Source organism: Malus sylvestris, chromosome 8, assembly GCF_916048215.2.
Source record: "Malus sylvestris chromosome 8, drMalSylv7.2, whole genome shotgun sequence".
Lineage (NCBI taxonomy): Eukaryota > Viridiplantae > Streptophyta > Magnoliopsida > Rosales > Rosaceae > Malus > Malus sylvestris.
The window spans coordinates 1,264,462-1,281,638 of NC_062267.1; the positions used below are offsets into that span (position 1 = coordinate 1,264,462).

Consider the following 17,177-nt stretch of genomic DNA (forward strand, 5'->3'; position numbering starts at 1 on the left):
CGGACCCTCATGAGCAGCAGAATAAGTCTTCAATTTTTTCTTAACTGGCATCTCATGAGCAGGCAGGGAAGATCTCTTCTTTCCATCTTCATTCATAGTAAGCTCCACGACAGCGATCAGACGAGCCAATGCATCCGCCTTGATCCTCTTTACCTCATCTTTCTGGAGCAGCCCACCTTTCTTTCAGCAAAGAGGACTAAGCAGCCAACGACATTCATGGTACTTAGCAGGGGAGCTCAACCCAGCATTCCAGCAGGCAGGAGGCCTGCATGCCCAACATTCCAGCAGCCCATGAGACCCACAATCTCCTTATCTCTCTCAATCGCCAGCCTGGCCCGAGTCAGGTCCAAGAGCCCAAAGGACATAAGCCATGCGGCTCGCCTAGCACTGCGCCCCAGCACCACAATCCTCGACCCCAGCTGCACAAGCTGCCCTTGGCTCAAGCCAAGCCAAGCTGCCCAAGCAGTGGTCCCTGCCACGACATCTCCTCAGCCCATGCCGAGCCAGCTCCTGGCCCCTGCCAGCCGACGTGCCGCACCACCCCGACTGCTACCCCGCAATAGCACTATCCAAGAATAAGGCAAGAAAAATTAAATTTTTCTTACATTGGTGCGGCACGAAGAAGACGAAGAAAGCAACGAAAGACGGTCATTTGCACGGGCAAGATGTAGAAGATTGCTAGAGGAGGGGGAACAAATATCCTCTAAGTTATCTCTCTCTTGTAGGGTAGAACAAATTGCTCTCCAAAGTTGATTTAATAACCCACTTAAGGTGGACTTAAATAGGCTTTGAGAGAAATTTATTTCATTTTCCTAGAAGGATCTAGTTTCCTATTAAAGAGAGAATCAACATCAAAATAGGAAGCAGTCCTAAGTTTCCTAAAGCAAGAAAATCTCTACACCTGCCGCCCTTTTCTGCGAGCAGCCCAACAGGTGTGGGGGCATTTGTGGAGCAAAAAATATTCACAATGCGACACGTGGGTTTTTTGGACAAAAAGGAAAAAAATACCCTTGCAGTACAACGAGGTTCCTACGCGCAAGCAGCGGGCAACCCTCTTTCAACCAAGACAGAAGTGCCCAAAATAGGTAACAATTCAAAGTCCATCTCATCAAATCCTTTCTACAAGGTAATTCCCAAACACATTCCTTTTAAATTATGTTAATTGGCTAATTAATAGGTTTATTGCCTAATTAACCCATTAATTCTCAATTAAACCATCCATTATATCCAAATAACCACAAAATACAACCAATTCAACCCTAAAACATCACATGGCCGGCCATCCCCTTAAGCTTTCTACCTTCCCTATCTTTTCCCACTTTACTACCCCAATTAAGATAGCTAATTGATTCTATAACCATCCATTTATTCCCTTTATGTTTAATTAGCAAATTGGCTAATTAAACCTAAATTAAACCCAAAAACCCTAGCCACCTCCTATCCCTATAAATATACTCCCATTCTCACCAAAAAGCTAATTCCAACACTTTGGCAAAAATCCCAAAATTCTCTAAACACTATTTCTCTCTAAATTCTAACTTTGGCATCGGAGGTTCTTCGGCCAAAGCCCCCCACCATTCATCATGGGCGCGTGAGGCTCTTGGCCTTAACCTAAGGTGTTAATTGTTTTGTAGGTGCAAAATTGTCCAAGATCAAGGAGGAAGAAATTTGCATCCACAGTATGTCTTGCACTTTGAACTTGCGCTTTCAGTTAAATTATGCGAAACAGCTTGATGTGTCATGGGATCCTTAAATTGTTTACTAGTTTAGCTTAATCACCTAGATGCAATATGTTGAATGGGTCAAGTTCAATGGACCATGTTGAGGCATTAGGCTTGATTATTACAATAGCCTTGGTACAATTATGGATGGAGTTAGAAATATGTTTTAGCGGGAGTAACTTTGAATGATGAAATTAATGGCTGGTTTGGTATTGCTGTACTTTGAAAAAAAACTGCTGTGAGAATAAGCGGCTGTGCTGTAAGAATAAGCGGCTGTGAAATAAATCAGCAGTGTTTGGTAAACTTTTTTGTAAAAGTGCTTTTGAAAAAAAAAGCAGTCTGATAGTGGGTCTTTTCATTAAAGGAGCACTGTAACTCCGTGTGCTTTGAAAAAAAACCAGTTTTCTAAAGGTGCAAATAGATGCTTCAGCTTTTTCTTTGATTTCAGCTTATTCTCATAACAGCTTCCAAAATAAGTCTTTTTTTTTTAGTTTACCAAATGCTTAAAACCCTCGCAGTTTTTTTTCATGGGTACTTTTTTTTAAGCACATCACTCCCAGACCACCCATAAATTAAAATTTTGACACAATGTTGTTTACTTATTTTCTAACAACACGATTTTGAATAACTGGTGTTTCGAACGGTAAAATTGTAAACTATTAGTTAATGGAAAAATTACATGGCTCGAAAAGGTTATAGGATAAGAAAAGTATGGAACGTGAGAGGGTATCTTGATTGGAGTGTTTGGACTTACACTTCATTTATGAGTATACAGATAATGTTTAGTTTTTAGTTGGAGTATTTTTCACACTGTTCTAAAAATCCTCACCTAGCGCCGCCTAAGCGCGATTAATGTCTAAGCGTTTAAAAATTAAGAAATGACGCCTATATTTGTTGAGGCACCCACACAGACCCGCCTAAGCACCCTCATAGGTTGCAACTCACTTAAACAGAAAATAAATAACTCTCATTTTACATTTTTTATTTTAATAAATTGTAAGAGACTTATTGAATACTAAAATGAACACATATTATTTGCTTGTATCCCCATGTTTTCATTATGTTTCAATGCTTCATAATATATATGACATTCTATTTTGTAGTTTATGATGAAATTATATATATTTTAAGTATAAACACACACCTATTTACACAAAAATATAATAGATTTACTTAACTCTTCCTAGGCGCTAGACCACAGCCCGCCGCCCGACTAACACATGACGTCTTTTAAAACCTTGATTTTTCATAACAAAGAGAGTTGGGTGGGGGAAGTTGCCTCCGGTGGGCATATCCTGCCTCCGTCCATGGTATGGAGCCAAAAATATTCATAAGGCGACACGTGGATTTTTGGACAAAAATGACAAAAATACCCTTGCAGTACAACGAAGTTCCTACGCGCAAGCAGCGGGCAACCCTCTTTCAACCAAGACAGAAGTGCCCAAAATAGGTAACAATTCAAAGTCCATCTCATCAAATCCTTTCTACAAGGTAATTCCCAAACACATTCCTTTTAAATTATGTTAATTGGCTAATTAATGGGTTTATTGCCTAATTAACCCATTAATTGTCAATTAAACCTTCCATTATATCCAAATAACTACAAAATACATCCAATTCAACCCTAAAACACCACATGGCCGGCTATCCCCATTTCAAAACCTAATCCATCACTTTTTTCTACCTTTTTCACCATTTCTTCCTTTTTATTACCCAATAAATTCAAAAACCACCAAAACATTCATCTTATGTTTAATAGCCAAATAAATTGGCTAATTAAACCTAAATTAAACCTAAAAACCCTAGCCACCTCCTATCCCTATAAATATACTCCCATTCTCACCAAAAAGCTAATTCCAACACTTTGGCAAAAATCCCAAAATTCTCTAAACACTCTTTCTCTCTAAATTCTAACTTTGGCATCGGAGGTTCTTCGGCCAAAGCCCCCCCATTCATCGTGGGCGCGTGAGGCTCTTGGCCTTAACCTAAGGTGTTAATTGTTTTGTAGGTGCAAAATCGTCCAAGATCGAGGAGGAAGAAATTTGCATCCACAAATTGGTGCTTTCATTGAGAGTTGAAATCCATACTCGTAGAAGACTCTCGCACAAAAAAGGTTTTTTCTTTATTTTCTAGTCCATTTGAATATTTTTCATACGTTCTTATTATTAGAATTTTTTATTTGCAAAGGTTCTTTGATAAAACGTATAAGCAAAATATAATGGCTAGAAATTTAGAAAATTCCATAAGTGAAAATTCTAGTGTTCAAGAAATGGGAGTGCGGAGATCCGTGAGGCAAAATGCGACAATAAGGGGAGCAGCATCACCACCACGAGTTTCCACCATGGGAACCACCGCAGTGGCTACCTCGGTAGCCACCCACGGCGAGGTCCATGGTGCCTTCACCACGGCCACTATGGGAACCACCGCGGTGGCTACTTCGGTAGCCATTCGTGGCGAGGTCCGTAGAGCTTTCACCACTGCCCGAGCCGTGCCATCCAAGGCTCACGGTACCAAGACCACAACCCAAGCCGTGTCATCCAAGTTTACATGGACCCAAGCCCAAGCCTCGCATTCACATGCACCGCGCGTTGAGCAGTCTGCTTTCGTCGAGCAGCCCACTCCCATAGCCCAGCCTGCTCCTGCCAAGCAGCCTGCTCTCGTGACCCAGCCTGCTCCTGCCAAGCAGCCTGCTCCTGACGAGCAGCCCACTCCCGTGGTCCAGCCTGCTTCCGTCGAGCAGCCCACTCCTGCCAAGCAGCCTGCTCTCGTGACCCAGCCTGCTCCCGACGAGCAGCTCACTCCCGTGGTCCAGCCTGCTTCCGTGGAGCAGCCCACTCTCACGGCCCAACCTGCTCCTGCCGAGCAGCCTGCTCTCGTGACCCAGCCTGCTCCCGACGAGCAGCCCACTCTCACGGCCCATCATGCTCCAGTGGCTTTCCAAGCAGCCCAAGTCGACCCAAGACTATCTCAACCATCTGGACCTACCATCGAGCCGGGGGCATTCTCACCATATTTTTTCGCGGATTTGACATTTCCCAATTCAAATCTCACGCCCGGAGTCTACCACATTTCCACTGCCCAAGGAGGCGCATTCCTTCCAAGCTCTTCCAATCCAAATGGCGAACAACACTTGTCTCGACAAGTCATAAAGTTGACAAGCGCCGTTGCACAACAGACAACTTTGGTGAATCAACTTTTGCAACGCATCGGGATCCAACGTGCCCCGGACGAGGTATCCCGAAGTAGGACAAGGGCAGACGAACCTTTCTAGCAGCGTCCCGGCAAGCAGCCATTCGACCAGCCACGAGCCGAACGTTCAGGCAGTGTACATTCCCGATTGGGCCCCCGAGATAGCGTATACTCCCGTCTTAGCGCGCGGAGGAGCGTGTACTCTCGACTAGGCCCACGGATGAGCATACATTCACGGTTGGGGTCACACTCCGATAGTCAACATGAGCAACCTTCCGGACAAAGTGTTCATTCGCGGCTAAGCCCACAAGGAGCATCATCCACCTCACATCAGAGTAGGCAGCACGACGGACGGAGAGAAGCAGTCACTCAATCCAGCTCAAGTTCAACCAGCAGCCTGCGAAGAACTCGTTCGCCTGCTAGGAACACACCACATGCACTGCATCTGCGGCGTAGACGAGCCAAACACATGGAAGAGCAGCCTAGACCAGCAAGTCATGGCTGGGGGCAGCCGAGAGCTCCGCTACCCCAACAAAGGCAAATTCAGGAAGAAGTAGAGAGACTATTGACCAAGCGATTGCATGATTTCCAACGCAACGAGGTCACCGACGAGGCACTACGACGGAACATGACCAACATAAGCAGGTCACCCTTCACGGACGAGATCGAGCAGGCAGAGCCTCCACGAGAGTTCAGCATGCCACATTTCACATCTTTCAAAGGGGATGAAGACCCGGAGAGACACTTAAAGCGCTACCGAAGCGCAATGATCCTTTATCGAAACAACGATGAGCTTATGTGCAAGATATTCGCCACCACTCTACAAGGCGAGGCGCAAGATTGGTTCTACACCCTGCCGCCACAATCCATCCGGGATTTCTACGAACTTTCTTTGGTTTTCACCAAAGAATATTCATCCTATCGCTCGATCAAAAAGAAATCTGATCATTTGTTCAACGTCAAGAAGAACCCAAAGGAGTCACTTCGCGACTATGTGAGGAGGTTCAAAGTAGAGAAGGCAAAAATAGTCGGATGCAACGACTCGATAGCTAGAGCAGCCTTCCAAAAAGGACTTCCAGCAGACCACCCGCTATTCGGAAAATTGATCATGAAAGAAGATCTAACTCTGGCAGACTCTTTTGCTTTGGCAGAGAAGTATGCACTTTGGGATGAGGCTCGCCAATGCACATTCAAGGACTTGAAGAAGTACCCGACATCACCTCCCTAGAAGCAGCGGAGGATTTATTCACATGTTTGACGGTATCTAAAGTAGCAATAAGCTCTACCATCATGCGAGAAGAGATGGGGGCTCGACTACCTGTATTCCACAGTTACATGTATTCTACAGTTCAAAAGCTCTCTTCGATGTTATTAAAAATTCAAAAGCTAACTTTGGCGATAGTTGTTTCAACCCAGAAGCACAAGTTTTACTTTCAAACGCATGCAATCATCCTAATGACGTACTATTCTGCCCAATCCAGACGCGCGACGATAAAGGCGTAGATCCTGGTGGATGTAAAGTTTTCTGATGAACGCAACACTGGAAGGACACACTGGAAAGCAAGTTTTATCCTTGTCACCCTAAAAGATTCTGCATAGGAGCAACATGTACCGGCAGTTGAGTACCATTTCTTGCTGCGCATCACACGGCCCTAGCCGACCCTTGCTCAATGATTCAACTCTAGAGTGGCCCAATACCGGCAGTTGAGCATCTCCTGTTGCGTATGACATGGCCCCATCTCCACAGCTCCCTACTGCGTCTTCACGCCGAGCCTAGGTGACGCAACAGAGCGGCCCAACGATGCCTCAGAAGTAGCCGAGCACACTCTAGCTAAGCCTACTCCACCCGATGGAGACTTCTGGCATTTGCATGTCGACGACGCAGAAAAGCCTTCATCACTGCCAACAGAGAAGGCTCCAAAAAGATGGATCCCATATGGGAAGGTCCGTACAAGATCAGCAGAGTAGGGGGCAAGAGTAATTACACCCTCACCACCATGAAACGGCAAAAAGATTGAAAAGAAATGGATGGCCTACAATCTGAAGAAGTACCATGTGTGACCTCCCGCTACATCAAAACCCGAAAACTCAATAAGCTCGATGGGTACCACCTCACAAGTCGAGGACTATCCAGTTGTTATGCAGTTCCTACCTTACAGCTAAAGTTCTCGTTCGTTTCACTCGTTTTTCAATGAGGAATTTAGAAGTAATCACAACTTGGCTTGGCTGCATGCTTACAACAACTAATCACTCATGCACTTCAAAAGAAGACTGTGCCCTTCTTAGGGACTCATCGTAGGAATTGCGCCCCCCGAGGGACCAACCATGCTCTCCAGTGCGAGAGGGTAAACCAATTCTCCGACACCCATATGGGTCAGCTCTCAAAGACGGGAGGATAAACTTTACACTCTGAATATCCAGACGTGGATGAGCCTGGCTGCCCTAGTATAACTAGATGCACGATGGCTTGCATCGGGATTCCTAGAAGTAGCCGCAATGGTCTTTTTCAAGGCTTAGCTAACTGAAGGATTTTGGGTCTCTTGGCTTAATCCGTGGGGAACCGGGCCCTAGAGACGTAGATGGCACATTACGCAGTACATCCGATGGACGGCTGCCCTGGAATCCTAAAGCTGCTACCGAGTGCACTAAGGTAGCCTACGGATTCCGGAAGACTGCCTATGGCTTGCCCTTCGAGCAGTGAAGTCACACTAGACTTATACAATCGCACATTCTTGTGAAAGGTTAAACAAGCTAGCGCGCATATACGAAGTTTTATCCACTGCCGACATGCTACGTAGTCGATAAGCTTCACCTCTGCCAAGCGCGGAACAACCTACACCAAGTCCTAAAGTGTTGTGATACTTGCTACACAACCTACGGAATTGAAGAAAGTCAAGGTTAACAGCCTAGTGGTTGCGCGGACTTGTCTGCTTCTGTAAGTAAGGCATCCGGCTGCCAACCCTATGGCTAACAACTTTGCAAAGTTCTACACCAACACCTACGGCTGCATAGGCTACGCGAGTTTGTCTGCTTATAAAAAAGTAGCATGCCTGCCACTGGTCTATCAAGTCTAAAGGTTAGGGCATGAACAAAAGAAGTGAAGATGAAGAAAAACAAAGAAAATCCTAAAGGCTACCTAAAATACTACACTACAGCAGCTTGGACATCCCACGACTACTCGGTCGCCACACCTTCAACAGCCATAAAGCTCTTAGCAGCGGCATCATCCGACGCTTCACCCTTGGCTGCCCCAGTCTGGGCACTAACTTCTCCAACTACTTCACCAATGGAAGCCTTAAAAGTAAAAGCAAGCAAGTCTTCCGGAGAAATAGAGAAGGTCTTAAAACCTCAAGCCCATCCTTCTTACCCTTCAGTTGCTCATTCTTCTTAAGCAGACTAACACGAACGCGCTGCAGCTCATCCACTCTCTTCTTAGCATAAGTAGCGAAACGAAGCTCAGAAATTGCAAGCTTAAGATCTTGAATCTGAGGCGAATCAATCTCAGCAGCAAAGGGAGCAGGCTTTGGCGCCACTTTAGCAGCAGAGTCCACCTTACCACTCTTCATAATAGCAAGTCTCTACAAAGGTAAACCAGACTTGGCTCCCAAAGAACGTCCTGGTACAGACTTCGGCATTGGGGGCATGATAAAACCTTTACGCTGAGTAATCTTATCCACAATTGTACTAGCCATTCTCAACATAGAAGACGCCACATGCTCAGATCTAGCAGCCTTACATTTCTTCCCATTGGAAGAAGTCATGTCAATCACATACCTCTTGGTAGCAAGCGGACCCTCATGAGCAGCGAAAGAAGTCTTTGGTTTTTTCTCAGCCGGCATCTCTTGAGCAAGCAGAGAAGATCCATTTTCCCACCTTCACTTGCAGCAGGATCCACAACAGTGATTGGACGAGCCAGTGCATCCGCTTTGATCCTATTCCCCTCATCTTTTGGGAACAGCCCACGTTTCTCCTGACGAAAAGAGTTAAAGTAGCCAAATTCATTCGTGGTACCTAGCAGGGAAGTTCAACCCAACATTCCAGCAGTTCATGAGTTTCGCAACCTCTTCATTTTTCTCAATCACCAGCCTAGCTCGAGTCATGTCCAAAAGCCTAAAAAGACATGAGCCATGTGACTTGCCTAACACTGCGCCCCAGTGCCACAATCCGAGGTCCCAACCACACAAGCTGCCCTTGGTTCTAGCCAAGTCGAGCAGCTTAAAGCAGTGGTCCCTGCCACAATACCTCATCGGCCTATGCCGAGTCGACTCCTGGCCCATGCCAGCCGACGTGCCGCACCACCCCGACGGCTGCCCCGCGGTAGCACTATCCACGAAGAAGACGAAGAAATCAACGAAAGACGGTCCTTTGCACGGCAAGATGTAGAAGATTGCTAGAGGAGGGGGAACAAATATCCTCTAAGCTATCTCTCTCTTGTAAGGTAGAATAAATCGCTCTCCAAAGTTGATTTAATAATCCACTTAAGGTGGATTTAAATAGGCTTTGAGAAAAATTTATTTCCCTTTCCTAGAATGATCTAATTTCCTATTAAAGAGAGAATCTACATCAAAATAGGAAGCAGTCCTAAGTTTCCTAAAGCAAGAAGATCTCTACACATGTTGCCCTTTTCTGCGAGCAGCCCAACAGGTGTGGGGGCATTTGTGGAGCCAAAAATATTCACAAGGCGACACGTGGATTTTTGGACAAAAATGACAAAAATACCCTTGCAGTACAACGAGGTTCCTACGCGCAAGTAGCGGGCAACCCTCTTTCAACCAAGACAGAAGTGCCCAAAATAGGTAACAATTCAAAGTCCATCTCATCAAATCCTTTCTACAAGGTAATTCCCAAACACATTCCTTTTAAATTATGTTAATTGGCTAATTAATGGGTTTATTGCCTAATTAACCCATTAATTGTCAATTAAACCATCCATTATATCCAAATAACTACAAAATACATCCAATTCAACCCTAAAACACCACATGGCCGGCTATCCCCATTTCAAAACCTAATCCATCACTTTTTTCTACCTTTTTCACCATTTCTTCCTTTTTATTACCCAATAAATTCAAAAACCACCAAAACATTCATCTTATGTTTAATAGCCAAATAAATTGGCTAATTAAACATAAATTAAACCTAAAAACCCTAGCCACCTCCTATCCCTATAAATATACTCCCATTCTCACCAAAAAGCTAATTCCAACACTTTGGCAAAAATCCCAAAATTCTCTAAACACTCTTTCTCTCTAAATTCTAACTTTGGCATCGGAGGTTCTTCGGCCAAAGCCCCCCCATTCATCGTGGGCGCGTGAGGCTCTTGGCCTTAACCTAAGGTGTTAATTGTTTTGTAGGTGCAAAATCGTCCAAGATCGAGGAGGAAGAAATTTGCATCCACACATGGGTAATAAAAAACTCCAACAATTTGACAATATAATTCTTGGCTGAAAGCAATCATACTTATGCATTTGTTACGGATTCGTTCACGTCCTCTTGACTTGTATCGAGCCAACTTTACTCCAACCGTTTGACAAAATAAGTCTTGGCAAGAAAACATTACTCGTCACGCATGCACCTTTTGGGCCAGAGAGTGCTGTGTTCCAGGCCCAGTTCTTGATCTTGAGGCCCAATCATCAACTGCCGTTCACTCAAGCCCTAGGCCTCAAAACATTTCATTATATCAAAAAGCCCACTACTCCAGACACCTCAATTCTCAGCCGTCCGATCAATAACCCCACAAAACCAAAACCCCTCCGAAAGCCTTTATAAACGGGTCGAAGGCAACCTTAATCGGCCGAACTTTGAAACCCTAGCAGCCTCTCACCATCGCCGGCTTCTCCGTCCGCAACCTCAAAGTCTCTCTCTTCGATATTTTCTATGTTTTTCCGAGCTTGCTTACTGTCGGTGTTCGATGTTCCTTAATCTTTCCTCTCTTGTTTGTCTTCCAATTTCTATTAGTTGGAGAAATCCGCGAGGCCAATCGATGTAATCTTTTTCAATGGTTGAATGTTCGGATTTCGATTTGGGCATGTTGATACATTCTTAATTCATTTATGTTATTTTTCGATTTTTCAAAGGTTTTTAAGAAACATGTTTTTTTTTTCTTCGGATTTTTCGGAACGCAAGTTTCAATGTTGTTTTGCTGATCGAATGTCGGGCCGGTGATGACTATGTTAAATCGACAGAATCGCAACGTAAAACTTGCGTAATGTGTTGATAGAAAATATCATGAACTAGGACGGTCTGAAGGCTCTCTGTTTTTTTTGTTTTTAATTTGTATGTTTTTGTTTGATTAAGTTGCTGTGGATGATGAGATCACAAAATTAACAGTTATCCCTGTCTGACGTACGGATGCTGAAAACATGTTATCTGACGCAGCTTTTAACACCACCATTTTTTTCAAATTACGTTAACTCCGCTTAATCGCAACTGTTAATGTAGCTTAATCGTAACTGTTTACGTAATTTTTTTTTCAAATTACATATGGTTCTACATCGGAGAACAAGTAAACAACAATAAAACCTTACTTCACTGAGTGAATTCGGTTCTATAAATCTTAGAATGCATTGTCGTTGTTTTAATACTAAGTCTTCCATTAGCCTCATGTATCATAATCTCATCTGCTAATTGGAATATTTTCTAATTGGAGAACAAGTAAACATGAAAGAATAAAATGTAGGAAAAACAAATTATGAAGCTAGAATGACTTGGTTTTATGTCGCTAAACTGCGAATTGGATCAGATCCGGATCTTAATGTTCAGAGCTGAAGGATCAATTCATCTAGACTGCACAAATTAAACCCAACGCTCTTTATTAACACATTTTCCTGACCCATCATACAAAACCAATGGTTTTGATTTCTTTTAAACACCAATGCTCAGATGAACTGATTTCTAAGCTCTGGACATTGAGGTCCGGAACGGATCCAATTCCGCTAAACTGGGAGTGCCAAGATTGCTAAACCAATGGTGTTACATAAACAGTTGATTCGGTTCCGGAATGTGCACATAAACAATGGAGTGCCAAATTCGCGACATTTGGTTTGAAGTCGGAAGTGATTAAAATTTGAAAGTCCTGCACAGATTTAGGAAGAGAAAAATCAACTGGTGTGGGAAATACATCAATAAACGATGGCCGGAAACATCGATAAGAAACGCTAACGTAATTACAGTTATTATGTTCTTATTAGTTAACTACAAACCCTTCAATTACATGGGATGATTGAAATCCTTCATGCCAAGATGGTGTCGAAATGGCCCTCTTACTTCCTCGATTTCCAACCGGCCTCAGTTTTCCAGAAAATCTTACTGCAGTATCAACCCATTCAGCTAGTTCTAACGTCGAAAAAATTTGGGAAGAAATAGCCAAGGCCTTAGACAGCCACATAGCAACGCTCCCAAATCCTACTACTTCCAACTGCCTACTATCAAATCATTATTTCCCCTCCGCCATCGAGCTGAAAAGAAAATTTGAAACGCATACATGATCAATCACTATGTTCCTTCTCCTACCTGCACGTGCCTCTACCCAAGTTTCGTCTACTTGATTGTGATGTAGCGGTTTGTTCCGTGCTTGGCCCAGTGGTCCTTGAGATCAACTGGGTTCGAGAGATCATGGCCTTCAGCTGTAAGTCGGCTAAGTAGCTTGTTGAAGGCACTCCCACTCATCTTCCTCCCACCCACACGGGCGTGTCTTTTGTTGGGCACTGCTGGCAATGGGTACATCGACATTGTAGTTGTGCAACATGAGGATTGCCAACCCCCATTCCCCCACTTGTAGCATTGCCTGAGGAGACCGGTGCACGAGCACATGGGTGCTGGCATGGTCGACTCATCATACGCAACCTGGTTCAACCCCAGGTCCTGACATTTCCAATCTGACTTTGACACAACCACCTGTTTGTTAAGATCATCACCTTCACCGCCCATATCCTGGCCACCCTTCCAGTCATGTAATTTATCAAACGTCATCTTATTTAAGTCTTCACTCTCCCTCTTCATCTTCCTTGGAGATTTTGAAGGTTTCTTATTTGGTTGCGTTGTCTTGGGCTCCCTTGGTCGTTTGGGCTGCCGTGACTTTGTAGGCGCTGAAGTTTCTGGTGGCATTGTGATGGAATCGCTTGTGTGCATATCCCTCGTACCATAAGAAGCTTCATTCATGTGCGGCATGTGATGTACATGCTGCTGCTGCTGTGTGTGGTGCATATGTTTGACCCCGCGTGAAATTTGGCAACCTGGTGGGCATGAAGATACATTGCCACTGTTTAAGGAGTTATCCCGGTAGTGAAGAGTTGCAATGGCGCTGTCTCGTTCCATCATGGCACTATTTCGTTCTGCAATTGCTGCATCTCGTTGCAGGAATGCCATGTCTCGCTCTGCAAGGGCAGCCTTTTTCTCGGAAAAGGCCAAATTTCTTTCCTGAATAGCTGCATCTCTTTCGCTCATTATGGCCATTACCTGTTTCATTGATGGCTGATTGTGCATCAACCACTAAACAAAAAACAAGACAAAATATCGTCAGATAAGCATTGAATATGTATATACCGCATACCTCCTGAAAGACTTTATACATGTCAATTCACATGATAATCAATTTAGGTAGCCGTATTCAGAAAATTGCTTCCACATACCTGACCCTGAGCTGCTTTATACTGATCTGCTTTGTGTCTTCCATTTTCACGATGGCCACCGTCATCCATTTGAGATCAGTAAATAGCAACAGCTGCTGATGCAAGTTTCACACCTCTACAGGTAGTACAACGCTACACTGGTTAAACATCAAACTCCGACTGAGGCTACGTATCATGCAGTTGATGCCCATTAAGATAAATGTCCGTATTTCGTTTATAGGTTGCTGAAGTTGAGTGCAAGCAACAAAGTTAAAGCAGAACAATCCAGGAGAACCCTACACAAGATTATAGACATGCAAGACTAAATACCCTTACACATAAAATTCAACAACTCAACCGATTTCTTCATCTCTATTTTAGGAAACATTATGTCATTTCCAGAGCATATATATCGATAAAAAATGCACAGAATTCCCATGAATTTTTACAGATTGTACTAAAATTAACCACGATAAGACCTACAGATGCTCCGGTTAAAAAAATGCGATTATGAGACAGAGGCTAGGGGTAGAGGAAGACCTAGGAAGACATGGAAAGAGACTTTAAAAAAGAAGAAGCTGAGTACTTGGAGCTAACGAAAGACTTGGAGCAAAACTGAGCGCAGTTGTGTTCTAAGATTCATACAACCGACCCCGTTTAGTGAGAAAAGCTTTGTTATTGCTGTTGTTCTCAAATTAACCAAGATAGAACTAACTTAAAATCGACTTTTTTATGTTTTCAACATCCAATCAATTCTAAACGAAGCGAAGATCATCAAACATTCAAAAATTCATAAAAACAATAGCTTAAAAGCTCAAAGAAGCAGTTCCTAATTTCACAAGTAAAACCCTAGAAATCCCAAAATCTCCAATCCAATCACACACAGAAAGCATCACTTGCAGAACAAAAACACAACCGCAATCGAAATTATCAAACAAACAACAACTAATTCCAAACTAAATCGAAGCAGCTCTGAAGACCACCACCTAAAACCAAGCTCAAGTAAAAACTCAGACGAAAAAATACCACAAATATAATCTGCAGAAATGAAAAACAATCGCCATGGAAGAAGAGGTGGAAGGGAATCGGAGCTCACCGGAGAAGGAGAGTGGGGGAGTTCAATAAAACCCTGATTTTTGAGGAAGAAGATGAGGGAAGGGGAGTAGTCAGGAAGAAGAAGGAGAAGAATTTTCTTACTTTCGTTTGGATGCTCTCTCCCACCAGACTCTCTCAGAGACAAAGAGGACCAGGACAGGATGTAAGATGTGGACTTGTACTCTCTACTGTATTTTCCCCTCCTTTTGTTTTTTACCATCTCACTATTAGAATAATTAATCACCATGTTCTAACAACAGAACTAACTCGTTGTTTTAAGTGGTTAAGAACGTTTATTTTTTCACACGTCTATATCAATCATTCGTCATTATCGTTAATCATCAACCACATGTAAATCAGAGTAGTTTTCAAAATTACTTTTACAAGTTTACAACAACAAAAATTACAGTCGTAGCTGTTCAAAACAAAAAAAAAAAAATTACAGGCGTAGCTGTTGAATTTCACTTACCTTATAAATTAGACCAAGTATAGAGTTTGTTTGCAAGTGCTTTTAAAATAGCTGAAAGCACTTTTAGAAAAAAAAATTTTGGAACCAGTCCTTAACAAAAATGCAAGTGAATCTTGGAAAAACACTTAAAGTGCTTCCTATAAGAGGAACGAGTTATGTTCTTTTTGCAAGAAGCACTTTAACACTTTTCGAACTCAAAAATATTTTTGTTAAAAATGCTTTCAGTCATTTTAAAAGTATTATCAAATGAGCCATTAGGCTATCTCCAACCGAATGAGGGCCAAAAGACTTCCTTTAGCTTTGTAGCCTTGTAAGAAATTATATTTTAATGAACAATGTCAGACCATATTTTATACCATCTCCAACTGAGGTGGCTAAAAAACCGTAGGCCAAACATAACCCTTTGACAAAAAACCATCTCCAACCGAGGGGGCCAAAGGGCTATAGGTCAAACATAATTTATTATTTTAATTGAATTAATATGATTACTTAAATTGAACTACCATATTAAAATAAAGTTTTTGGATATATTTTGAGTGCCACTTGTTGCCAAATGAATAAGTCTCCGGATTTCTTATCTTTATATAATCTTAATAATATTTTGGATAGGATTTCAAGTGACACGTGTCGTTAACATGAGTAATTCTCCAGATTTTTTATCTTTATGTAATCTTAATAATTTTTTGGATATGGTTTCGAGTGCCACATGTCGAGATGTAATTGGTTGTACAAATTTTAGCTAGAATTCTTATTTGCGTGACACTTCTTATCTTCAGCTTCCAATGTTAATAAATTGGCTGGATATTGGAGTAGAATTCACACACTTCCAAACACTTCACTTGTTTAAGAACTACCTTTGACACTATATTCTGAGACCTATCTATAAGTCCTACAAAGAGATTCATCTTCTTTTTGGGTCGAAACCCTTCCTTTCATTGCAGATGTGGCCATTTGAAAATTATTGAAAAAATTAAAGGAAAGATTATTGGAAGAGATAAGAGAATAGAATGTGAAAAATTAAAATAAAATGAGGTAAGATAGTATGGAATTGTGAAAAGTAGGTGAGAAATGGTGTAGGAATGGCTTAGGTATTTATAGGAAAAAAAATTAGATTTTTTTTTAAATTCGTAAAAAAAAAAAAAAAAAAAAAAAATCAAATTCCAACGGTAACCTAACAGCAGTATAACGTCAGCTAGCCGTTGCTAGCTATTGACATTCAAATGGGTTTAGCTGGAGAGTGGCAAAATGTCAAGCTTGACATTTTGACGTTGGAGGGTTGGCAAAATGTAACACTTGACATTCTGGCACTGGAAGGCTGGGTTATAGGGCTAGCTGCTCTTAGCCAGCCCTTTGGCTGGTTCTCTCATTTATGGCTGCATGGGGACCACAAGCCCTTTGACCTAGCCCTTGGTTGGAGACGATTTTTGTGTCAAAACAAGCTATTTTTAGCCCTTTAATTCTTTAACCGTGTTGGTTGGAGATGACCTTAGTTATTATCTTGGTTTGGTGTTCTAGGTCCGGTTATTTGGTAGAACTTGACCGAGGTGGACAATATTTTGGGTCATGTGAACATGATTCATGAAGATGGCAGCTTCTTGTACACAAAGCTCTGAGGTTGTTTTTCAATGGTTGGGCTTTAGCCCAAAAAGTAAAGTAAAATCTGAATTTTGCCAGGCCAGGCCCACAAACAGATGACGCACCCACCTATTTGACTCGTCTGGGTCGAGACTCGAGCGAGTAGGCTATTGCGAGGCAACCTTTGGCTGGAGATTTAACGACCAAAGAAAGTCAACAAACACTACTTTTGTCAAAACTGCCATGCATAACGCCTTCTTAAAATTTCTGCCAGAGATCGTCTGTTGAACCAGTAGCCATGACAGGACCAAACCCTTGCCTATCTCCCGAGGACGACACGAAGACGGAGAACAAGACCAAGAAGCGCGAGAGGAAGAGAGGGAGCAAGCCATTGGAATCGTCACGATTAAGACCAATAAGGAAATAGGAATCCAGCTGGTTTAAGTACAGAAAATGATTTTCGCACGCTGTTTTTCTGTTTCTGCACACTCGTTTATTTGATACACGAATACAATGAAA

The 17,177-nt window shown here is 42.7% G+C and overlaps 1 protein-coding gene and 1 non-coding gene across 4 annotated transcripts; one reads left to right on the plus strand and one right to left on the minus strand.

The window, feature by feature from the left end:
• The first annotated feature begins 11,208 nt into the window (after window positions 1-11,208).
• On the plus strand, window positions 11,209-11,290 carry LOC126633642 (small nucleolar RNA R38). Its single transcript, XR_007627122.1, has one exon. It is a non-coding gene; the product is annotated as a small nucleolar RNA R38 (small nucleolar RNA).
• A 704-nt stretch (window positions 11,291-11,994) lies between these two features.
• On the minus strand, window positions 11,995-14,779 carry LOC126632237 (protein BASIC PENTACYSTEINE6-like). 3 transcript variants are annotated; one of them, XM_050302546.1, is made up of 3 exons: window positions 14,616-14,779; window positions 13,541-13,655; window positions 11,995-13,400 (listed from the first exon to the last, which is right to left on the minus strand). In XM_050302546.1, the coding sequence occupies exons 2-3, from the start codon at window positions 13,607-13,609 to the stop codon at window positions 12,450-12,452; spliced, it is 1,020 nt and encodes a 339-aa protein (XP_050158503.1). In that variant the 5' UTR covers window positions 13,610-13,655; window positions 14,616-14,779; the 3' UTR covers window positions 11,995-12,449. The 3 variants fall into 3 exon arrangements, with proteins under 3 accessions (XP_050158503.1, XP_050158501.1, XP_050158502.1); XM_050302544.1 differs by having other exon boundaries at window positions 13,541-13,764; XM_050302545.1 differs by having other exon boundaries at window positions 13,541-13,815; window positions 14,616-14,774.
• Between the last annotated feature and the right edge of the window lie 2,398 nt (window positions 14,780-17,177).